At 40.6% G+C, this 25,059-nt stretch overlaps 1 protein-coding gene across 1 annotated transcript in view; it reads left to right on the forward strand.

The window, feature by feature from the left end:
- Positions 1-25,059, forward strand: part of LOC144246973 (ADAMTS-like protein 3) — a gene marked incomplete at its 3' end in the record, with an annotated part of 30,050 nt that extends 4,991 nt beyond the window's left edge. The window contains exons 4-12 of the mRNA XM_077786007.1: positions 1,040-1,136; positions 2,286-3,402; positions 5,429-5,556; positions 5,957-6,085; positions 16,955-17,137; positions 19,138-19,257; positions 19,903-20,115; positions 22,388-22,571; positions 24,948-25,059. Coding sequence (XP_077642133.1) covers positions 1,040-1,136; positions 2,286-3,402; positions 5,429-5,556; positions 5,957-6,085; positions 16,955-17,137; positions 19,138-19,257; positions 19,903-20,115; positions 22,388-22,571; positions 24,948-25,059 — 2,283 coding nt within the window. The remainder of the gene's footprint in view (positions 1-1,039; positions 1,137-2,285; positions 3,403-5,428; positions 5,557-5,956; positions 6,086-16,954; positions 17,138-19,137; positions 19,258-19,902; positions 20,116-22,387; positions 22,572-24,947) is intronic.

Genomic DNA, 25,059 nt, shown 5'->3' on the forward strand with positions numbered 1-25,059 from the left:
AATGCAAAGTTATGTGGCCTCATACATTCATATGACCTTATATATTTATATGGCCTGCCATCCACAACTCTGAACTTTGTTTCACTCTCAGCCTTGCTCACCAGCCAGCAGTAAAAACACACCCACCCTTTAGTGTTGAGCTGCTAATGAGAGTCAGTGGTCTGTCCTTTTTAAAGAAATGAAATGGATGAGACTTGTTAACATATTTATAAGTATGCACTGGGTTTAATTCGAAGTTGGAATAACTAGTGTAAACAGACCACAGCCTGAAGTATTTTAATTTGTGTGTTTAAAGTTACACTTACTGTGTCTGTAAATTGGATTTTGGAAATGGGAGATTTAATACTGGAATTCTTCCCTGAAAATAAATATTTGGGGCGCAATAATTTATTAAAAACAGGATGCTACTTTAATAATTTTAGTAAACTGAGTGCCTAAAACAATTTAATTGTTGTACCATGTGAAATGGTTGAGGGAACCTTGTATCTGGATAACAAATGCCGATTTAAAAGCTGTGTAATTATGAAACCATGATATCCCCACAGGTCTGAACTCATTACCCAAAACATTGAAAATAACCATTTTGTTTTATAAGCATAAGAACGCACTCCAGGGTGTAGTTCCTATAGTGTACACACTTATTGAATGCTCGAAGCATTTCGCTTTTCACCTATTTCTTCACAGCATATTCGGAGCACATGTATATGCAGCTTTTTCTGTATCATTTCTGTGCCATCATTGTAGTTGTCTTTTTATTTCAGTACCTCCCAGGTGGAAAAGCAGTACTGATTTCAGGTTCAGATGAGCTGAGAAGTGCTGTGATCTGTGTGTCCATTTCCTGGCTCATCGGCTCCTTCGGCGGGCTCTGAGTTTTGTCTGTGTCACATACCAAAGCGCTGGGTCACCAAACACAACCGGGCTGTTTTCTAGCACCAACATCATCATTTCCTGACTCTTCCCACGCGGCCCATTCGAGCTGGCCTGGAAGGGCTTGGGGGTGCTCCTGCAGTGCTTTGTTCTCCTTGCCTGCTGCTCTCAGCCAGACCCGTTCTGCGGATCAAAGCGGGCACAGCAGTGCCGGCACAGCGACATCCCCACCACTGCAGTGTCAACACAGCAGCATCCCCATCACTGCAGTGCCGGCACAGCAGCATCCCCACCACTGCAGTGCCGGCACAGCAGCATCCCCACCACTGCAGTGCCAGCACAGCAGCATCCCCATCACTGCAGTGACAGCACAGCAGCATCCCCATCACTGCAGTGACAGCACAGCAGCATCCCCACCACTGCAATGCCGGCACAGCAGCATCCCCACCACTGCAGTGACAGCACAGCAGCATCCCCACCACTGCAATGCCGGCACAGCAGCATCCCCACCACTGCAGCCCCCTGAGCCTCCCCAGCCTTCTGGGAAAGCCTGCCCCTGGTGCTGCTCATGCAGGCAGCTCCCTAGAAACCTTCCAGCATCCTGGTGCCTGCAGTTCCGAGCAGGAGGAGCTTCATAATACCCAGTGTCTCTATACCCAGCCTGCATGAAGCTTTATGCTGTTATTGCCTTCTTTTGTAATTCATCTGATCACTATATTCAGCCTTTCAGAATTCTGCCTTATTTCTCTCTTTCCTCCCTTCCCTCCCTACTTTCTTGGCACAACACTGTCAGAAATTCATCTTTCAACCCTAATTAATTACCCTCAGCCTGTGATTAAAGGGTGGCTTTGCCGGTTTCATGTACTGTGTCTTCACTGACTGTTTCTTTCACCTCCTGTGCTGCTATCAGCTTGGCTTGACTCAGGCAACCAGCACAGCCAGCCAACATTTTAAATAAGAGTCAAGGGGAGCCATACATTTTGGATAGATTTTGTTTTATTTAGGTCATTCTGCACTCAACAGTGCTCAAATGCGGGGAAAGTGATAATGTGTTCACATTTTTTAAAATCAGTTTCTTCATTTCCATCTTTCTGAGGCAGAAGTAGGAAATATAACTAGAATATGAACATATATATGGAGTAATATATAGTATCTGTACATATCCTTTCATATCTGTATGCGCTATCAAGTCCTTCACATAGGTATATGTTGCCTGTATCCTTTTATTGTTAGGAGATTTGGGGAAGAAGCAATAGTATTCTTGGCCAAAGCAAGGGAATGTTATGGTTTCATGTTGTTCATATTTTTTGCATTTTTGTGACTCAGATAAAAGTGTGTTGCAGTCTGACTTGAACAAAGTCAGGAAAAGCTCTTTCAAGAATTCTGTGAAAAGCAGATTTTGTAAGTATGACTGCCAGTGACTAGATGCTTTCCAACATATTGTTTTCTTGCAGAGATCAAACCCAAGCTTCCAGGGAAGTTTTCTGCCCATGGACCTCAGATTGTCAGCATTCACCGAGTCTATATTCAGACACGGCCAGAGAAGCGCATTAATTTTACCATAGGAAGCCGAGCCTACTTACTCCCAAAAACATCTGTGGTAATTAAGTGCCCCGTGCGAAGGTTCCAGAAGTCCCTTATCCGCTGGGAGAAAGATGGACAGCACTTAGAGAACTCCAAAAGGCTTGGCATCACTAAGTCAGGCTCGCTGAAAATCCACTGTCTGGAGGCCGGGGATATTGGTGTGTACCGGTGCATCGCAGGCTCTGTGCACGAAACCTTTGTGCTCAAACTCATCGGGACTGACAACAGGCTCATCGAGCCCCCGCCCCCCCGAAAGCAGCCCAGCGAGCCCAGCGACCCCGATCACAACGAGGCCAACAGCCTCGGGGCCAAATGGCACAAGATGAGCAAAATGTGGCAAATGTGGAGCAAGAAGAACGAGCTCTTCCTGGGTGACAGGCAAGTCAATGATCAGCCATTCCTGCAGAGCCGTGGCAGCTTTGCAGGTAATTCAGCAGAAGACTTCAGCTCTCGAGAGTTCAGGAACAAGCGGCTGGAGGCTGCAGCTCTCCAGGGCGCCTACAGCATGGACACCGCACAGTTCGAGGAGCTCCTGAGGAACATGAGCCAGCTCATCGAGACTGGAGAAGTCAGCGATGACCTGGCCTCCCAGCTCATCTACCACTTGATTGCTGAATTATCCAGGCGTCCACAACCAGCTGCTGAAAAATGGAAGGGGGCCCAAGATGAGAAAGTTTCCTCCAAACTCACAAGCAAATCGCCAAACGAATCCGAACGTTTCAGCTCTAAAACGGTTGATAAGTTAATGTTTGACCAGAAGGTTCCAGTTATTATCAGGCAAAAGGAAATTCCTCAAGTTTCCTTCAACAAAACAGTAACTGTACGAATTGGAAATACAGTTTTTCTGACCAAGAATACTCATGCTGTCAATCTACTGTGTGAAACAGCTGGTATGAGTGAAGTGAAACATACTTGGACAAAAGATGGCGAGACATTAAAAGCCTCTGCAAAGTAAGCAAATGGTTTCTCTTTTACTTTTGAATTACTTATTATGTCACTGTAGACGGAAAAAATCCACCCTGCTGTGCAATATTAGAACATACTGTTGTAAAAATGAGATAAGTATGGCCATTGGGCCTTCCATCCTAGTTAAGTAATTTATTCTTTCAAGTGTCAGTCACATTGTTTGGCTTTACTGACATCCAAGTGTTTGGTCATTTCCAGGATGCTACATAGGATGATTTACTATTTTTATAAGGTGAAGTGTTTTGGATGTCCTGGCTGTATTTTTTGATCTGCTTTAATCATTTCAGCTGTGTCAGAAAAAGAGCAGATTTACCCTCAAATTAGAGAGGCTATTGGATTCATTCAGATACTAAATACAGTGGGAACACATTAAAAACATCTGCCATGGTATAGATGAAAAGAAGTCTTAGCTCTTACTCATTTTAAGAAGGGAAAATATCAATGGTACCCTCACCATTCTTCAACACACTATTTGTTACTGAAGCTGCATAACTTCAATTGAAAAATAAAAATATGAGGATGTTTTTCAATACTTTAAAATATTTCTGTTGAGGACAGTGACATTCAGAATAATAAAGAACCTGTTTTACCATCACATTTGAGAGCTGACAAATGAGAACAGCAAGCTAAGCTGTTACAATCAGATATTTGCTCAAGACTGAGCAAATACTTCTACTTCAGTGCTGATAAATTAGAAGCTCACCTGGTAATATTAACATTAACTTTGTGTGTGAGCCTCTTGGAATTACAGCTAGCTCTTGAGTAATGAAAAAACTGGTTCTGAAACGATAAAGGTGCTGTTGGATATTTCTCAATATATTTAACTGATTAAATGCACTGCCAAGAAAAATACACTTCTCCAGGACTATCAATTAAAGCAAAGATACCCAAACTAAGCCATTTTAAAAATTGAAAATGTTTTTGGAACCATGTTGCTCCCAACAGTTATGTTTGTTTTGTGACATGTGCATAATTTTCCATTAATTTGTGGCAAGTGATGCTTCAGTTTTTGTGAACATGATGGTGTTTTGTTTATTCACAAATATGTTTGCTTCCTAATTTTAGCCCAGACTGATATTCTTGCACTTAAGGCATAGATTAGCAAAATATGAAAATGCTTTTCCCAGTAAGGTTTCTTATACATAAATTTACATATATGTATGTGGACTCAAAGGGATGTTAATAGCATTGCATCTGAAAGAGTGTGAGGAGGTAAATGGTCTTTATCTGTCAGGTTTGTAAAGAAGGATGGACTTGAGCCATGCATGACGTGGCTTGTTTTGTTGAGACACAAGAGACACAAGTATTATTAATTTTTTGGGTTTTGTTAATCTATTGTGTAAATGTACTCAGTGTGGGAAAACACCAGCTGCACGTTTTTGGGATGTGCTGAGTCATGTGTGGCAAGTCATGTAACTTTGTGCTGAGAAAGATAACAGAGGAGAAAAGTAATTTTCAGCCTCTTCCCCAGGCTGTGATCCTCCTCCGAGGACAGGCAAGGTATTCAAGATGCCTGTGAGGTTTTGGTGGAAGACTTTATCTTCAATGATGATATTTTTAAAAAGCCCCAACAACCCCAGCCCCATAGTAATTTGAAAGTCAGATCAGGCCATAGATTTGTGAATTCCCCAATTCTGCTGAAAACCAAGCTTGCTCTGGAGGGATCGATTTCTTGCCAAGCCTAATAGTTTTAATTGTGGTATTCTGATTTATTCACACTTTTGTGCCCAGGGGATCCTGGTTTGTGGTAGCAAATGCACTGCCCTTCCAAGGGCTGCAAGTGGGACACATTCCTGTAGGAGAAGGAGATCTGAACAATCCTCCCTGTGTGCATCCCTGAGTGCTCCCCTTCTGCCACCAGAGAGGAGGCAGAGCTGTGGCTGCTTCTGCTGCTCTGGATCTGCCAACTCCCAAAAAGGAGCTTTGCTGCTCTGTCTCTAACTCTTGCAAGGGGATTCAGCTGGGTTTGTGCCATGGTAGTAACCCTTGTATTTCCTTGGTTATTGTGCAGGGTGATCCTGGAGACCACTGGAAAAGTGCAGATTCGGAATCCTACTCAAAAGGAACTTGGTACCTATGGATGCCTGGTTGTTAATGACTCTGGTTTTGACATGGAAACATCACTGCTATTGCGTGCAGGTAAAACAGTGACATTCCACAAAACCAGGCTTTTACACACACACACAAACACACACACACACACACACACACACACACATATATGTATATATACATGCACATAGAGATATATGTATAAATATATGCATATAAACACCCATGCCCACTGCAATATGAAATAGTTGCTTTTATTGGCAGACCATGAAACTCTACCTGATTTAATAGGCAGCAGTAAGATGGTCTTGTTGCTTTAAAACCACAGCAGGTGTGAACATAGTCTGCCTATATCTGTCCCACCTGTCTTTTCTGGCTGCTGCTTTGCAGACTGAATTCTGTTCCAAACATGATGAATTTAAACACAAGAGCTACATTTAGAAGTTAAATAAAGCTTTTGAAACTTACTATCCCTTTAATTTCAAAGAGGTTCCTGTCATCTTCTCCTCTGTGTTAAATATGACAAATCTGGAAGCCAGCAGTTTCTCGACAGTTGTTGGAAGTTCAATCGTGGCAAGAATTGGAGCAAATATTTTGATTGAATGTCCAGTGAAAGGTAAGTAAGAACTGCACTGACATTGCTTATAATGTTGGAATCTGAAATTTACCTTATATATTGAAATAAATTACCACTGAAGCCTGAAAATCATAGATCATTAGTGTTTTTATTAGCCATGTCTCCCACACCAGTCCTATTTATTTTCTGCCTGTCACTTCAATTTACATACACATCTGTATGTATGGGCTTTCTTTCCAAGAAGTGGTCTAGAGCTCCACTACAGAGCTTGAAGCCCACCAGAGTGTGGGGCTATCTTACTGCAATAGCGAGCATAGCCAGCTGACTTGCTCATCAAAGAACTTTCCTTATCCCTGTTGGAGATGCACATCTGTCTAGACTATTGTTAAAACTGAAAATGAAATCTCCAGCCGTGGCCTAATAGAACTTTAAACCTGATGGTGAATTAAACTCACCTTTTAGATCCATCAGTCTGCAGCTGCAGTGAGGAAACAAAGGAAAGTGCCGAGCTATGAGAGAATACAGATATTTTCTAGCTCAACATCTGTGGAGGAAGAATAATATTAATCAGAATTAACATGCATTAAGCAGTTCACTGCTTCATTTTATTTTCTAACCCTTTGCTGGAAAGGTACCTATTTTCTTTTTTAGTCTTACCATTGCTATCTGTGAAGTCTGAAGTGTAATATTTCAGTCACAGCAGCAATATTCTGTCAAACATTTAATAAGCTGAGCTCAGCCTTTTGTGAAGATGATGTGTGAAAGTGCAAATAACCACGAACGTTGCAAGTGAGTGCAAAGAACGAGCTCAGAGCAGCCACATAAATGCTGCTCACATTTATGTGCTGGGAAATGCATATCAGAGGGTGTTGATACTGAACCAGGGTAGTGATAGAAATATATATATGCAAATAGCTCTGCATACAATAGTGGCGCCAGGCTGACATATATTAGGACATGTGGCTCTGCTATTCACCATTGTACCAAGGCTAATTCTTTGATGAAGTAATATTTTCCAACTATAGTTTGGCAACTCCGTGTATAACTGACCTACATCTCAAATTCAGCAGAGAGTTCATGTCACACTGTTAATATTAATATTGTTAGGATGGGTAAGCAGTTAGCAATTTAAATATAAATTAATATTTTCACATGGGAATGTAGATTTCCAAATGCTTTAGAATTGTATATATTGGTGAGCCAAACTTTAGTTATGCTGAGACACCAGTGTTGACTTAGAAAATGATTTATCTAATTGCTTTCTTTCCTGTCACTGCCAAGGAAGTAAGTATTACTGTTTGTGAATAAAATAGAGCTTGCATGTCTTAAAATGTCACTAAGTCTGGAAGCAGAAAAACTTTTGCAATGATGTAAGCAGAGTTCTCCTATTCTTCTTTCCTTGATGGAAAGTAATAAACCACTGACTTCAGAAGATTGAATTTAATAACACCTTATGCTGATACATTTGTCTGACAGGTGGGACCCAAAAATGTGTCCATTTGCAGTGTAGGAGAATGAGAACTTCATTGTGAATGCTGATAAAAGATGATGTGAATGATCCGACTTGCAAAATAATGATAAGAGAGCCCTTCTTGTAGAGTCAGGGAGACCTTGGCTGGATCTGCAGCACCTCTTCCTCACTGCCCTTCCTCCTGACTGCTCTGCAGAGGATGTGTTTGCCCTGGAGTTTCACTGAGTGAAACATCACTGGATGAGCCTTTCTCCATGTTCTCCATGGAGCTGTTCTCCGTGTTCTGCCAGGAGTTTATCCAGGATCCCTCTACACAGACATTACTCATGCAGATTTCTCACTGGTGTCACATCTGGTCTTTGGGACTCCTGCTAGCCCCCAGAATAGTTCTCCACAAGAAGAACCATCTAATGAATAAAGTGTCTGTGTGTGAAGAATATTAGTGCCATGTCAGTAGTAGAATTATTAATTTTAAATTTCTTGGCTGCAGTGACCTCTGAGGGTTTTTACTGTAGAATGAACAACCTAAAGAACATTTTTAGAGTTGTTCAATCCATACTTTCTTCTGCAAAGAAATTGACCTATTGAAGATATAAACTTTAATCTTTTGTGCAGCATTAACCTTTTGGGTGCAAGTTTTTTTCCTTTTTAATTGTTGCTAATTTGGTTCTCTTATCCTTTTAAAAGCCTTTCTCTCATACTCCAAAAATCATATTGAATTGAAAAAATCTCTTTGAATTCTTGAAGATCAGTGTGTCCTAGTGAACAGAAGAGCATCAAAGAACAGAATAAGAAAAGTTAGCTAGTTAGCTGAAACTGTGCAAACTGATGGTTTCTCTTTCTTTTCTCTTTTTAGTTTATAACAAGACTATTTTTTTCCACTAATTATAATAAATTCACATTTATAGCTCCCACACGAGCATATGTTTGAAGATATTAATACATTCTGGGTAGATTCATATTCCATTCTTACAGCCAAGAGCTTTTCAATCAACACACATGGTATAAATATCAATACTGATTACTCCAAATTGCTCTTGGATAACATTTATTGTATTTGCAGAAAAAACCGTCTTGCGATTATTGCTAAAATAAACTAAAACTGTCAGACTCCATTTATTGTAAAAACTTTGAAAGTTCAAAGTTGAAGCAGAATAGAGGGACGAGTGGAAATATGAATAAAATGTGCGTTGTCTGCCGCTTGCTGGTGAGAGCAGGGAAGTGGCACACACGGAGCTGAGGCTGTTTACAATTCTCTTTGCAGCTCTGAAATACCTTGGCACACAGGCCTTGAAAAGCAGAATCTGCACCTTCATCCAAATTCTGCATTCCTATGAATACATTTTTGGCTCTCTAATAATAACATACTGATAAAAATTTGTGAGAAATACACAAAGCCTCTTGTATCTTTTTGCACAGAATTTTCACAAAGGTGGACCAAGTACTTGCTGTCAGTGTTGGAACTTGAAACAGGTCCAGAAAAATCAAGATTTTGATTTTTCCATCTGCTGCTTCATTTATCCACACTATTCCAAATGTAACTGTGATGCTGTTCTTTGTCTTCTGTGCTTAACCCCTTTAGAAGACATCAGTGAAGAAATATAAAAGTTTAATAGGATTTTGGCTCCTCCTTTCTTTTAGTTTTGTTTTTGTATGTTCTAAAGGATATTGATACAAGATTTCAAAAGCTTAAAGGACTGTGTGCAGATTTATTTTATGAGGAAGGAATGACAGTATTTATAATTAGTATAATAGAAGGGAAATCTTTTGCTGCTATGCTTTTTACAGTAAGTGCATCTTCATTAGCATTTTTGTTGGGATCAGCCTTAAGCAGGAAGGACTGAAAGATGTTTAAAAGCTTAATTGTGCTTTACTTTGTGTCTGGTAGCAGCCTGGGAACCTGAAAACTGAATCCCTTAGGATATAACTAAACTGAAGGGTGTGCCTGGGGACTTTATATACTTTGCCAATATTATGGGTGGTATGGCTGAGGGTCCAGGCAAGATTGATTGCATAGTCCAAAGCAGCCCTCATCCAAACACACATTGGTTGTCTTTTGGGGCATTGGTACCTACCAGGTCTCTATAAGAACACATTCCTGAGGCCTTCCACTACTTTCTGAGGCAGATAGAGCCTCGGGGAGGAGGAACGAAATCCATAAATTGAAATTGTTTCCAGCACTGTTTTTTTTTTTTTTTTCTCTCACAGCTCTGCTGATTTGAAAATAAATTTCCTTTAAATTCCTAATCCAGGAAGGGTTAAGATGGATTGTGTTAGAAGAAGGTAAAATTTCAAATACTTCCTACCTCAGTTTGCAAAAAGCTGTTGAGAAGTTGCCTTAACAAAGTTTAAGAAATTCTAATTATGTAAAGGAAGAGGTTGCCTCAGTGGTTAGCACCTGCTTAAATGACTGAGAGGAACAAGTGGTTAAATTTACAGTGAAGAGAGAATAGCATGCCCCAAAGGCTGTTTTGGGATCTTTGATGCTCAACATTTTTATAACAGTTCTTGAAAGGAATGTGATCACTTAGTTAACTAAAACTGTGAAGAATAAATATTTATAAAGGCTATTGTATCTAAAACTCCCTGCAAAGAGTTGGAGCAGGATGTAACATTTAAAAGCTAGATGCCCAAGTAACATTTAAAATCCAGATGAGCTCAAAGAATGTTCAAAGTTGCTATTTGCAGAATAAATGTACATATAGAACAAATAACCCTAAAGGCAGACAAGTGCATGTGGCTGTGCCTGAAGGTCTGACAGTCAGAGAAAGGTCTGTGCAGGGATGGTTCTCAGCTCCATGGGACACCAGCACGCTTGCTGGGTGCTACCCAAACCAAAACTAATGGCAGAGGAATGGATGAAATAATAGAAAATATAAATTAGCCATTCTTTAAAGCTGAGGTGAATCCTGTTTGCAACTTGCTGACCTCATGTCAAAAATGGTATAACAGAGCTGGAAGAGGTAGAGAGAAGAGCAGTAGAGGAAACCAGGCATGATCTAAAGGTCCTGGAAGGTATGTTGAGGAAGGGTTATTCAATAAGTGTCATGATTTTTGTACTCTGCCTACACATGCCTAGGTGTCCATTGTTAGACAGAAAGTGCAGAGTTACGTGGACTTCAGATCTAATTAAGGATAGTAATTCTTGTATAGTGCTTTGATTTCTGATAAAATTATATTTTTGAAGTCCATGTGTATTTATCTACTTTATGATGTTGAATGTCTGATGATAAAGTGGGATCCCTGGTGATGCAACACCGTTATTAAGTGAAGTGGAAGTATAATTATATAATTACACCAGCGGGGTAAACCAGTCTCTGCTAACAGTGCTGGATTGTGGAAGTGCCCTAATGCACACCAACTGAGTCTTTGTGGGGGTTCACTGCAGAATTCACTCTAGCAAGTTGCTAAATAGAGTTGCCTTATTTTAAATGCCTGATTTTGAAAAATATTAGCCTTAAACTTCTACAGCTGGAAAAAAGATTAAGTTCTCTTTGACAGTCAGAGAGCTAAACAGAACCCGACAGAGCTGTGGCAAGAGTGGGGTGGGAAGGGGTCTTGCTTCGGGAACCCGTCTAAGGAGGTCACCAGATGTTGGTAAGAATGCCTAAATCCTGCCAGATGCTGCTCCCACCTAGGAAGAGGGGCTGCTGCATGGCTGGGGGGAAGCAGGAGAGGTAAAGCTTTGGAAGATTGCCAGGGAAGGGGCAGTGTCAGAGGGCAGGCTGGGGATAACACTGAGTGCCAAAATGTCCCACGCCGGGTTGTTCCTGGTGAAGCTGGCGAGATTCATGCAGGTAATTTCAGTAGCAGCAGGTTTAGGCTTTTTTAGGGTTCACTGGAAATTGATTGCCCAAGCATAACTCAGAGGAATACAAAGGCAGTTTGAGAATTTAGCTGGAGAAAATGGGAAGGTGTAGCAGAGGAAGCGATTGCTGTGTGAGTTACACTCGGTGCATTGGAGGTGTTAGTGGGTGTAAGGTAAATAATAATCAGGTGACATTCATTGTGTGGGGGTAGCTGACCAAGAATTGTTTCCTCTGAAAGTAGACATGCAAATTTAGCCTCAGAAATAAGGTAAAGTTCTAGTGAAGTGCAGCAAAATGGACTTTGTGCCAGCACAGTTCTGCCTTGCTCTTGAATGGGAAACTCAGAATACTTTATGAGATTCTACGTAGCTGGGGGGGAAATTTCTGAAGACGTATCCAGTGTTTTAGAGCAGGTAGTTAGTAGGCCAAGGTTTTTATGGTGTGTAATATTTCACAGGGCTTTCAAGGTTGGAGGAAATTTGTTTTTGAACACTGAATATTTTAAGGGCACCCTATAGTGCAGATTCCTTTTTTTTAAACACGTGTTTTGCAGTCCCATCCGGAGCTAGAGTTTTTTTCCATAACATTTGCTGTCCCAGGGCCACTCATGGTGGAAAATGACTTTTTTCATGGAACATTGAGTATTGTAGAGCTGCTCCAGTGCTCGTGGAAAATAACCTGTGTTTGAGGTCAGAAAAATAGATTAAACTAATTTTAAAGTTTTACAGCCACTTAGGTCTATAGAAGAAATTTTTAAGAGGATTTAGATCCGTTGCAAGAGTAAGATTTGCATTTTCAAGGTTTTTCTAAGACTAAGAGGGCCTGAGTTCAGGAATGCATCTTTGTTCGTGAAGGACAATTACAGCCATCCTGAATTTTAAGTATGTGTTTAATTGTATTCCCTGATAGGGATGGATTTAGTCTCATGCCTAAGTGATTTCCTGACTTGGAGCTGTAGGATATAATTGTTTGATTCTGCTACTCTCTGGATCCAGTGAAAGATCTCCCATTTGAATCCCATTTGGGATCTTTACTGCATTTGGGGATTCTGAGCCTTTGGCAATTTGGGGGAGTTGAGTCTTTGGGCTCATCCTCCAGCTGCATCTGTGTGGAGATGGGTTAGGAAGGAAACAAAGGTGGCTACAGGCATCTCTTCCCTCTTCCTTCCCCTTTTGGTACTCCCTGGGGGTCAAACCAGGAATGATTTGGCTTGTAAGTGTTCTTGCTACAATTCTGTAATGAAAAAAGGCTCCTGAAGACAGAGTGGAAGTTATTTTTGTTTATTTAAAGTCCCTGTGTAAATCAATCTTCGAGTAAGTGAGAGTCGAGCATCTGCAGTAAAATTCAACCTTGTGCACAGAACAAAATCCTCCATTAAGTCCTACAAATAGATCCCAAAGCTTGAGTATTTTCAGCTCCTTTAAAGGAAGGGGAAACAAAAAAAGGAACAACTTGGTTTTGGCTTATTTTTGCTTATTTTTGTTTCTCCTTGAATGAGAAACCTGCTTAAAACACTTAGGTTTTTATTTACATGGGTTCTAAAGGGTAAAACACAGGTTTTAGGCTTTAACTACTTGCCTACTAGGAAAAAAATTGAACTTTTTCTTGGTTTTGATGGTATGCTTGAACTCTGTCCTGCAGTTCCTGTGTAGGAAAATGGGTGTTTTTCACAGTGCAGCTGGAAGAGCTCTGTCACAAAAGGAACAAGGGAATTGTGTGCTTTGCCTGCTCTTTCCCAGGAGTTCCTAGCTGAGACTCAGTGTGCAGTGCTGCATGCCAGTAGGGAAGGGAAATCTTATCTCAGGAGCAGTAAATATGGAATCTAATTTCTATAGAAGAAGCACTGAAAATCTGCACAATGGAAGGTTTTGCACCTGAAATGTGCTAATGCTGACTGCATGCTGGGGTTGTGATGGGCTGTGCGATGGACTTTTGTGCAAGGTACTCCTAAGTAAAAAAATAAGTGCACACCTAAAACTAGTTTTTCTAAGTGTCCTCTAACAGTAGGAGTTTCTCCTGATAGGAATTCCAGAAATGAAAATATAAACAAGAACTCTGTCTCTCATGAGATGTACAGCAGAAAAGGATTTTTCACTGGCAAAAGGAACATACAGATAAAGTCAAGCTGTCCAGAAGAGCTTGAAATGCATGTACTGCTTTGCCCAAGAATGTGAAGGAGCTGGACTATAGGGATGTCTTTTTCTCCAGCTTTATTTCTATTTATTTCAACTGTTTCTAGGGTGTCTATTAGGAGGTATCAGCCTTTTTTCTGAGTGGTTTCTCTACTGTGTCTCTCTGGACGCCCAACTCTGAAAGCTTTTTAGCACATTTTGCCCTCCAGTTTTGTGTTCCCCTGAAAGGCAGGGTTAGAGGGCCCTGAATTCTGGCATAGAGTTGTATCCTGGCTGCAGAGTCCTCCTCTCTCCTCCTCTCTCCTCCTCTCTCCTCCTCTCTCCTCCTCTCTCCTCCTCTCTTCTCCTCTCTTCTCCTCTCTTCTCCTCTCTTCATGTTCTACTCCAGTCTGTAATATGTCCCTGAATTCTCTAAAGCAATTTTTTTCCCCCTTAGCTCAGGACTCAGTCTGAGCATTTGCCTTAATACTGTCAATGGCAACCTAAACCAAAGCCAGTGAAGAGGTCAGAGAAGGAGCTTGATTACAAATACCAGTTGTCCTTAAGCACATAGTCCAATATTTCCCAGTCTCACTCTCGGAGAGTGAATTGGTTTCCATGTAATACTGAAGTGGGAAAAGAAATGGAACCATGAAATGCAAAATCTTGAAGGGTCCTCAAAGTGGTTGTGAAGAGGCCAGCTCAGAAGGGCTCAGCACACAGTACACATAGCAATAATTAACTCCTAGATAAAAACCTTACTCCTTGATAGTTTGGGGTAAAATGCAGTGCAGGGGTGTTGTGATTATTCCCACTGCTGTTTTGAGCTCTAACAGCTCCCCTGAACGGGTGCACCCTGAGCGTGTCCACGTAACATCAGCTGCTGGAAAGCAGCAGTGTGCAAAGCACTGCTGCTGCTTTCACTGTGATCTATTTAATGCTTGTTTTCCATGGATTCCCCCTCACACTCTTTATCTCTTACTGCCAGCACCCCTAGGATGGCTTGGGTGGATTCCTGGTGCATGACAGCTGGCCTGGCTGCTGGCCTGTGGTGCAGGGCTCTGTCTGCACTTCTCCTCAGACCTACAATTTATGTTTGTGTGCTCATATTATTCACTTGAGTAATGGTCTGATTTACTTGTGTGTGTGGTATTACTCACTTGTTTTCCCTAAAGAGAAACAAATACAGCTCTTTGGAGAAAGGAAGAGGAATCATTTGCTATAACTGGAGTTTAAGGTGTGTGACAGATACCCAGTTTTGAACTTAAAATGAGTGGCAAAGCTATTCTGCAGATGTCTTCGCAAACTGAACTCCAGTTCACATTTTAAAAGGCTCTTCATGTCTCTGAATGAGGCACAGGTAGAAGAATAGAGACATGGCAATTTTTCTGGGACAGCTCTAGGATATAAACCGTTTGGAAGAAAATATTTGACTTTAGTTAAATCCTGGGAATGAGCTACACTTCTAAATGCGTCATGAGAGCAGAGGGAGGACTATCATGAGGTGATAGTGCACTGGTGTTTGATAGAGGCTCAGGTTAAAAGTTTAAATTTGAACCATTCCAAACGTTTTTGTGTTTGGTGGAATTTGACTTTAAACCTTTTTACTTCAGTCCCATCTCAGCTGTGCTGCTTCTGGCTTCTTTTTGCCTCTGATTGGCCTGCTGGGTTTTGGTGCCAGTGAGGGTAGTATGGCTGAAAACCTCTAGACCTTAGAGTAAAACAGCTCAGATCCTCACACCACCTCCTCAGCCCATCTGCAGAGCAAGTATATGTGCCTGAGTGGCTGTGGAAAGTACACTGTAAAGGAAAAATGTCTGAGAATTATACACTTTAGCCAGAAATCTGGGTAAAATGGAAAAAAGACCCTTAAAGCAAAACCTCATCCTAATTCCAGATGGATTTTTTCAAAGTGGCATAAAGCTTCTTCTAGAAACTTGAAAAACAACCTGGTTTTCGGACCACTGTGCACTTTGCAGATCTTGTTTTAATCAGCATTTCAGTAAAACACAATTCTACATGAGTTTAAAAGCATGGAGCAGCTGTTAAATTGTCTAGAATAGAATCTGTGATTACCCAGAGTGTTTCTCTTCACTGCCTTTCTAGACAAAATGGCGGGGGGAGCTTTTTCCTTCAGTGAAATAGCAGGTTCCAAAAAATATGTCTGGTTCCTATTACAGCAAAGGAAAAACTTGAGGTGTGCATTGGAAGTGCTAAGCCAGTGATTGAAATGTTAAAGTTGTTCCTAAAGGCCATTCCACATCATGAAGACATCATCTGTAAAGTAATACTGCACAATGATCTGTGAGGAGAGGAGCCTGAATTAGCATTCAGTCCTGCTGGAGCTTCCAAATGTCCCACATTCGGGTCAGCTCCTGCAGCAGAACCTCCTTGAGGAGCCTTCAGTGAGCACTGACTGATCAATTTAGTGAAAAAAAGGGTTCAGGTGAAAGATTTTATTCATCTGTGACCTGTCCCACCCCTGCACCTTTGTGCACGCCTGTGGCTGCTCAATGTGCCACATGTGCCAACTTACCCAGTGGCTTCCCCAGGATTTTGGAACTTGGAAAGAGAATTTCTGCTGCAGCAGCTCAACCAGAGCACATCAATGAGGTGTCTGATTTGCCAACTTGCAAAATCTCTTTTTAAAGGCAAGTGTTTGGGGAAAAATAAAACAGTTGAAGTCTTCCCACTGGTAGTGTGCCAGTGGAAAAATAATTTCATTAAAAATAAGCATTCAAAGTAATTTATTGATTAAAATTGAAAATGGCAAGTTATCTGCAAAGGCTGAGGCTCTCAGAGTTCAAGCACTATAGCAGCAATGATGATCGACCTTTAGCTTCTGTACCACAGTAACTGAGATTGCTTAACAAGAGAACCCCTCTTTTCATTACTGATAGCTCTTTCTGTTCCCTTCCCTTCACCCTCTGGCATTACAAGCTGTACAGATCACATCCGCAACTTGGAGAAGCTGTCACAAGTGTTTTGGCATAAATTGGCCACATGTATTTTCTAATCTGTTTTTTCCTTCAAGACAAATACTGTTACCCCGATTTTTTTTTCCTAATTTTTGATTAAAAATTCAATTCTCCTTCCTCCCTTCTGTCCTTCCTTCCTGGTGGGAGGCAGGCTGAAGGAGAAGGTGTTATTCAGACCTTTCCATCAGCTGGTCCTGACTGGGTTTAGTGGTGTCACATCTTTGAGTGAGATGGGTGAGCACATTGATTTTGTAGGACTGGTAGCAGTCTGTAAAACTGTCTTTGAGCTAGGCTTGCAGTATTTAACTTTTGAACTTTATTTTTAGTGGGTTGCTGAATTATTAATAGGGGTCACAACTGAGAGGTTTTCTTGTGAGTGTGAAAACTGCTTGTTTTACTGAAATGTTGTTACTTAGGTTTTCACACTCTGTGAAATGACAAAGGAACTCAGGATTCTTGCATGCTATGGCAGCAGTTTGCAACATAAACTTTATGGCTTATTTCTCACAATAAATGTTTTAATTATTTTTATTTTAAAGGCATTCCCAAACCAAATGTAACATGGCTGAAGAAGAAGGATATTTTGCAAATCAATTCTTCCTTGGTTTTGAATGGCTCTTTATTTCTGAGGAATGTTTCCTATGGAGATGCAGGAACATACACTTGCAGAGCAACTAATGCTCTTGGAAAAGCTGAGGCTGCATCTGCTCTCCGCATAACTGGTGAGTGCTAAATGAGAATTCCCTACTGATAACAAAAACCAGCCAATTTATAATCAATGTTTAACCATAAAATAGTTAGGGGCATATTTAACGCTCTATTGGAAATCTGAAATTTTTGATTGCATCTGACTCTCTTGGATCTGTTCTCTATTTTGAGTTTCCTGTAATGTGGATCTAGGTACAGATGGTTTGCCTTGGGACTTCAAGGTTGTTCCATCTTCTTGCTTCCAGGTGACAAATATTCAACCCTTAAACCACCTGACACATTAAGGAAGAAAATCCACTGTCATGTTACAGTGAGCCCAGTGCTTTTAACTAGAGACACAGGGCAGGCTTGAGTATTTAGAAAATCTTCAGGAAAATGCAGGAAAATGAAAGCAAAGGCTGGTTTGGGGTTTTGATGTTAATTTTTTTTTAAATATAGAGGCTAATAAAATGTAGAGGAGTGGAAAAGAAAAAATTCTGATTATGAGCCCCGAACTCCCGGAATAGAAAATGTAAAGAAAAAACTCCATGTAAATCCCTCTATTGTAAGTAGATTAATTATATAATTCTGTACAATGCAATCATGCCTTGCAAATCACTGCAGTCATTGGGTAATTTAGCTCTAGAGATGAGCTGTCTCACCCCTTGGCTGTGCAAAGTGCAGCACAGCTTTCTGTGACCAGTCCTGCTCCAAAGATCCATTTCTGGATGCACACCTTGGGCAGGCTGTGCATGGCTGGGTCTGCTGGCTGAAGAGGAGGTTCTGGAGACACAGTAGGAGCCTCTCTGTGAGGATGAGTGTGGACTGGAGCTGCCTTTCTGGTTTCAGGTTTCCTGGAGTACATCAAAACTTCGGATGTTCCAGAGAGGAATTTTATTATAATGACGTGACTGGAATATTGCTCACAAGAGTCTAAATTTTGTTTCAATTCCTGGTCATGTGACATTAGTTTAAATAAATCTGGAGTGGATAGGAGACGGCCAAATTCTTCAATTTTTTGGCTATGTAAGCCTGCAATGAAATGGGAGGACTTCTGCTGTCAGGACTTAGAGATTGCAGTTGTCTGAAAGATCCCATCAGATTTTTGGCTTGGCTACAGGACTTGCTTGCCTGGTCAGGGGTAGTCCAGCAGTAGCACAAATTCTGTATTTCCAATAAAACTCCCTAAGGGCTGACAAGGCAACCAGTCCTTTGCCTGTGGAACTGGCCTCACTGTGGTTTTGTGGAGACTTTTTTTTGTCCTGGTGTTTACAGAGAGGCAGAAGGCTTTGTACCAAAATCGCACACTGAGGAAAAATCTTGAGCCATTGTAAAATGACCCAGAGAAGTTAGAATATAGCAAAAGATTTAAACCCTTCTGGAAGGAGAGACATAGATGTTATGTACATTCATTGAAACAGAAATGTTGACAAAGTGGTAAGAACTGTGTGTTACTGACAGATTGCCCACATTTTTGGCAGTTATTCTGCCAGCATATGAGAGAAAGGATGAGTTGCTATAGTGATGGGCATTTGACTCTGTATTCATTATGCTATTTCTATGCATAATGAGATTTTAAAAGATGTTCTTTTTCTCTATTATAACACTTTGTCATAATTCCACCTAATGTAACAGAGGAATTGGCCAGATTCCACTGAGAGAATTATTTTTCTTACAATTTCTGCATGCAATGAAATAATAAATAATGTTGTCATGAAAAATGGGAAATACATCCTCTAAGTTTTGTTTTTACACTGTTACAGGTTTGTTTTTCTAATACATTCAATAAATGTATTGATTTCTTGAATTATTCAGAAAGTTGCATAAACATAAATAATTTCTGTTTCCCTGTACACATGTAGCTTATTTCTTAAATGGATAATTTAACTGTATAAATGAAGTTGATCCTAAAGAATTCCAAACTGCTATTATCTTTCTGCTTCATAACTAGCATGCTGGGTATTTTGATATGAAATGTTTTTTGGCATCATGATTTAATTCATGCTCAGAAGAGACCTTATGCACTGTGTTCCAGAACAAAGACTTACAGAGAATAACACTCAGTTATTGAAAGGAAGCAGAAGAAAGCGTGTCCTGATGGCATCTGGGACTGGTACAAATGTCAGCGTGGCACCTGGCGATCCACTAAGGATAGGTGTGTTGTCTTTTCTGCTTTTTTATTAATATTATTTATTTATTTTATTAAAATAGAGGGAGCCCCATGGAAAAAAGTGGGTGCAGTTGTGAAGTGAATCATCCTGTCACTAAAGCCATGCAATTACTCTTTGAGCTTCACTTGAAAAAATGGAAGGGATTCAGCTGGGCTTTGTTTGTGTTTTTTCCTGCCTAAATGAATGCCTTTGTTTCCATCCCTGCTCGTGCCCTGTGCAGTGAAAATGCAGCAATTTCATTTAATGTGTTTGTGGCTCCTTTCCCAAACAGATAGAAAGTCTTTAATTGCATACCTATTTGCATATGGTAGAGTCTGGGATGAAATCTTTGTTCCATTTAAATCATTGCTCCCCCCTTCCACTTTGTTCCTATAGAAGTTAAGTTTATAAGAACTTATTGAAAGGGAAAGGATGGAGAAGTGTGGTAAGTACACATCAGCTTACAGAGCTCATACCCCTCAAGGGCCAGTCAGGATGTTGGGCCCTAGCTTGGACCTCAGTGGATTTATGCATATTCTTGTTTTTATTTAGGATGGTAATGTCCTTTATGTAGAATTACACTTGTACATACTTGTTCACAAAGTTTTGATGTGTTGAGAAAAACCTGCTAAAATGCTGTTGATTTTTAGGTTGCCCAGTGCTGCCCAGTCACAGGAATGCAGTCCAGTGGCTCTTTGGAGACAGCCCAGTTGAGGAAGTTCAGACCCTGGAATACAGAACCCTGGTTGGGGGTCGTATCCTAGAGGTGAACACCAACTCTGGTCAATTTGCTGGACAATTCCAATGTCGGACTTCAGCTAGTGCAAAACTAATGTCAGTTTGGGTAAATGTCAAGAAGGAAGGTTTGTTGAAAATTATATGACAAATTCTTGAATTTTAAAATATCTTCCTTTGCTCTGTAAAGACTTTCCTGATAACTAACCTTCTTTTCTGTGTTGAAAGTAATTCAGAAAAACATAGCTTCACATATGGGAATGGTCTTATTTAATCCAGTAGACAATGCCCATACTCTCACACTTGGATATGGTAATTAATGTGTATCCAAATATCCTGTGGGGGTTCTTACTGCTTGTCTGTGTATCCGAGAAGCTGAGAGAATGTGTCTTTCTGCTTAAAGAGTTTTAAATCAGACAGGTTTTATCAACTTCCCCTTCAACAAACTTCTCCATGGTAGCCCTCCAAACTGAAACAAAACTGACTTCAAAGTTATCTTTGGAAATATCTTCATCATAATAAAAATAATTTTAATGTAATTGTCGTATTCCAGGACCATCACAATTAATATGGTAGTGATCTTACAGCAGACACCCTTAATCACATCAATATACTAGAGCACACTGCACACTCATAGATTTCCATGTGAAATTCTCAAGAATGTCTTGTAAGGTTCCCCAGCATAATGCACTCACATAAACCCACATTTATATCAGTGGGTTATAAAAATGTGCAACTGAATTTCAAAATTGATGAATTTTAAAAGAGCCTTGCACCAGCAAGACAATCAGCTGTATCTGCAAACATTTTGTCAAGTTTTAAACATTTTAAGTGTTTAGAAAAGAATTATGCCCTCATTTTCTATAATTCCTAATTATAACCTAATTATAATTAGGAATTCAGATTTAAAAACAAGCATCTGTTGGCACTGTAAGCTTTTCTACGTGTTTTATCTCTTCACATATCAGTTTGATTTGGCTTATGACTGATCTGCAAGGGACTCAAGCAGTAGGATCAGTTCCCCTGTGCTCTGTATGAGGATGTTCTCAGGGACTGTTCATGGATGAGGAGGGCTCTGGAGTGCCTGAGGCTATGAAGGAAGTTGCATTTGCAAAGGAATCTTACTGAGACACATCTATGATCAAAGCATTTACTTTAAAAATCAGATGTGAATCAAAAAATACCCTAATAGAATTTTTCAAAAACTAGGTCCAGCCTTAGATCCTAATCTAGATTTCATTACAGTTAGAATTTCTGCCAGTTATTGAACTGTCCACCTGCAGTCTTCAGCTGGACTGCCTTTTGGTTGCCCTCTCCAGTCAGGTTGGGCAGTATTTTAGGGTGATTCCATTTTCTAGTTCTGAACTTTAACTGTGATTGACACCTCAGTAAATGTTTCATCACTGCCATACCCATGCATTTGTGAGGCTGTAACACCCCTCTTGGTGGTTTTTGCACAGTAGGCATTTTGAGGGCACTTCTGAGCAGTGTCATCCTAGTTAAATAAACAATACAGTCTCTCCATCATAGCTGCAGTCAGTAAATTTAACTGTTTCTACTTTGAAAAAGGCCCTTTTGTATTATTTTAAGAAATCCAGAAGTAATAAGGAAACATTGAAAAACAATAAGTTAAAGAATTCATTATGTGCTGCAAGAGTGAGTCTGTGGACACAGCTGGTAGCTATCAATTATTCTTGGTTATTATAGAAAAACCTGACTCCTTCTGTGATCACATAAAAATCTGTCAACATTGCATAGTACTTCATCTTTTACCAAGTGTCAAAAAAAATTGTGGAGGAAGGAGTAAGTGTGGAATTTTGACTAAATATAAAGGTAGTAATTGTTAGAGGTGATCGGTTTTTAATATAAAACGCTCTTTAGAACAAATTCCTTTTTCATCTTGCCAGATGCCTCAGTGGCAAATTATTTTTACATTAAATACTTCTCTGTAGTTTAGTACAGGACTTTCTTAAATCCTAAAATTATGTGAGGTGTCTGGAGTAAGATGAGTTTTGTTCAGGACAAACTTGCTGTAGAACAGCAGGAAACCTAGAGAGCCTGATTTACAATTTCCTCTTTTTAATGCTCATTGTATAAAAATGTTATGAAAGTTTTAAAGGAAGCTCATCAGTTCCTGCTGTGAGCCAGGTTCTGCCCTTCATGTGCTGATCTCACTTGCCTTCTAGAGGGCTCCATGCTCATAGGTAAGGGCTGAACCTTGAGGGGAAGCTGAACAGAACTAAATTCTACTTTGGCCCATGGTCCCTTTTCACAGTGCTGAAATATTTGCTTTTCTACAGAGGATGTCTGTCCAGCCTACAGAGCGTGCTGCCAAATCAATCAAAACGTGACACAGTTCCAATGTGCCTCTCTCACACTGTTTCCAATTGTATTTCTTAGGTTACACCTGGGAATATGCAGAGTGGAGTCCTTGCTCTGCCACCTGTGGGCATTCAGGAACCCGCTCCAGGAGCCTGCAGTGCATGAACACAGAGAAACAGAAAGTAAATGAGTCCCAATGCAGAGAGCTGCAAAAGCCAGGGATTGTTTACCAGCCCTGCAACAGAGAGGACTGCCCTCCCAGGTAAACTCCCTTCTGCTCCATTTCCATGAGCTCCTTGTGTACTAAAATGCACTCCCCACCCCCCGAAATTGTTTCTGTGTTATGCCCTGAGTGTGGAATGGGGGGTTTATTTCACCATGAACCTTAAAGCATGAGAGATAGGAAAATGGATCACAAGCAAGTAGGGAAATGCTTGATTCAGCTGAATAAAGACCTGAGTGTGTCTCCACGCTGCTGCAGCAAGTCTTGCTGCTACCACACCTCAAAAGCCAAGCTGGAGAGCTCCCTGAGACACTGGGAGGAGCAGTTCTGTGCAATCAGTGCCACCCCAGAGGGAAAACTTGTTGTGTTTAGAGTGGCCAGGGTAACTCTGTGTTCGCCTGCTCTCCTTTGTGCCAGCAGAGCTCTCAGTAAGATGTTTTCTGAGGAATGCCTCATTTCTCCCTAATGCCCCTCACCACAGTGCTCCTTGAATGTCCTTCCCTGGCAGTTTTCTCACTGAATCAACTGGGGATCACAGGGCTGAAAATATTTTTATCACAGGCAGGTGTATCACAATATCCAATTCCAAAGGCCAAAACCATACCTCTAGACTATTTGAGTTGCACTGAGCATTCCAGCTCAACAGGTTTTCAACAGGAAATCACATAGGATCCTCAAAGTGAGTGCTTTTTGTTACTTTAAAGAATTGGCCATCACCAACAGCAAAACTCTATGAGGAATGCACACACTTTAGAGTTGTCCCTCACTGGAAAATATTGGCAAGGAAGTGTTAAGACCTTAGCTGACATTGTGAGAGTGTGTCTTGCCAGTATGTTCTAAATTCTGTTCTAAATGCAGAAAACCTAGCCACAGATATGTATCAAGAGAAGTTGTTTATATTTCCTTATTAGCAGCCAAAAAACAGATTATCTTAAATTGTCATACCGAACTCCAGCCAGCCCAGAGAAAGCTAACATTTTACCAGTAGAAAAATACTGAAATCAAACTAATAATTTGAAACACAGCTTCCCTCTTTACTCCAGTGTTTGGAGCAGATGACAGGAGGGTGCAAGAGGTTCTGGGCCTCCTCTGAGCAAGGTCATGCCTTTCAGTGGATTGCAGGGCATGACTAAATAATCTGATTATCACCAGCCTTGGAGTATTAACCACATAAACAAAATGGTTCTCTCATGTGGCTAAAGAGAATGGGAACTGAATTGTCTCTTTATATGCTTAGATTTGTTCTGCTTTTAATTTGCCTTTATGCAATCACCAATGGAAGACAATTGTGTATACACTAACATAATTAACTCTGCCTCGAGCCATACGAGTATGCTAACACATTAATTGGTTTTCTTTTATGGAATATTCCATACTTTCTCTAAATGAAGAGCATCCCAGATGCCTAGAAAAGAGCCCTCTATGTTTCTTGGTGCCTTTAGCCTCTCTCCTTCCCTATGATTGCTGACCTGGGAGGGAAGTGCAAAATGTCCATTCCATTTTCCCACTTACACTGATTTCTCATCTCAAGGCAGCTCTTTAGAAAGCATCCATAAAATTAAAAGGCTTTAAATGTATGGTCTATGTACGGGACCTTAATTATTCAAAGAGTTTTGCATGTGTTTAGTCACTTCTCTCTGTCACAGTGGAGAGCTACAGTTAAACAAATATAAGGCCTTGAGCACTTGTGCTTTGCTGTGCATGCACTGCACTAAATGTTTGCAAAAGTACTTCAAATTTAAAAGGGAGAAAAAGACAAGGGTGCAGACTGTAAAAGATTAGTCTTCCTTGAATGGATTTAAGCTGTTTGAGTGTAAGAGAATGAAATAATTGCTTAAGAAAATAGATTTTTTTTTCCTGTTATCACTGTTGTGGTACACATAAAGTCCATTTTATATTTCTAGCCTAGATTTATGCAAAGAGCAAGTTCACTTGACTGTATTACCACCTGCTGCCTCCCCAGCATTGTTCCTAGCTGCCAAGACTGACTAAATATTTGCAACTTCTAATCAATAAATAACATATTCTGCTTGAGTCGTTGTCTGGTGAGATCTCAATAAATTTGGATGAGTTATGGAAGCTGTCACTTTAATACCAACTAAATTGTTACCATCCATTTTATAAGTTATGGAAAAGTATACTCTCCTTCCTCCTGGAGTGTCACATCCAGCAGGGTCTGCAGGGCTCACCTAGTAACAGATTCTGGTAACAAACATTGTAACCTCTGTTAGCAAATATGCTGTAATCACTTAACCACGTTAAGATGGCCTTGCTCAAGTGAAGAAGCTGATTCTAACTATTCTCACATCTAAAACTTGCAAGGACAAGTTCTTTTGCATTTTCTTTGCAAACAGTTTCTGCCAGCTACTAGCAGGGCTGCAATAATTGCTGTAAACGTGTCTGTGCACCCTGTAGGTGGGTGGCTGGGCCATGGTCCGAGTGCTCTGCATCCTGTGGCAGCGGATTTCGGCACCGACAGCTGTCCTGCCACCAAGCCACAGCCAACGGCAGCACCCTGGCCCTGCTG

The sequence above is a fragment of the Lonchura striata genome, chromosome 11 (assembly GCF_046129695.1).
Source record: "Lonchura striata isolate bLonStr1 chromosome 11, bLonStr1.mat, whole genome shotgun sequence".
Classification (NCBI taxonomy): domain Eukaryota; kingdom Metazoa; phylum Chordata; class Aves; order Passeriformes; family Estrildidae; genus Lonchura; species Lonchura striata.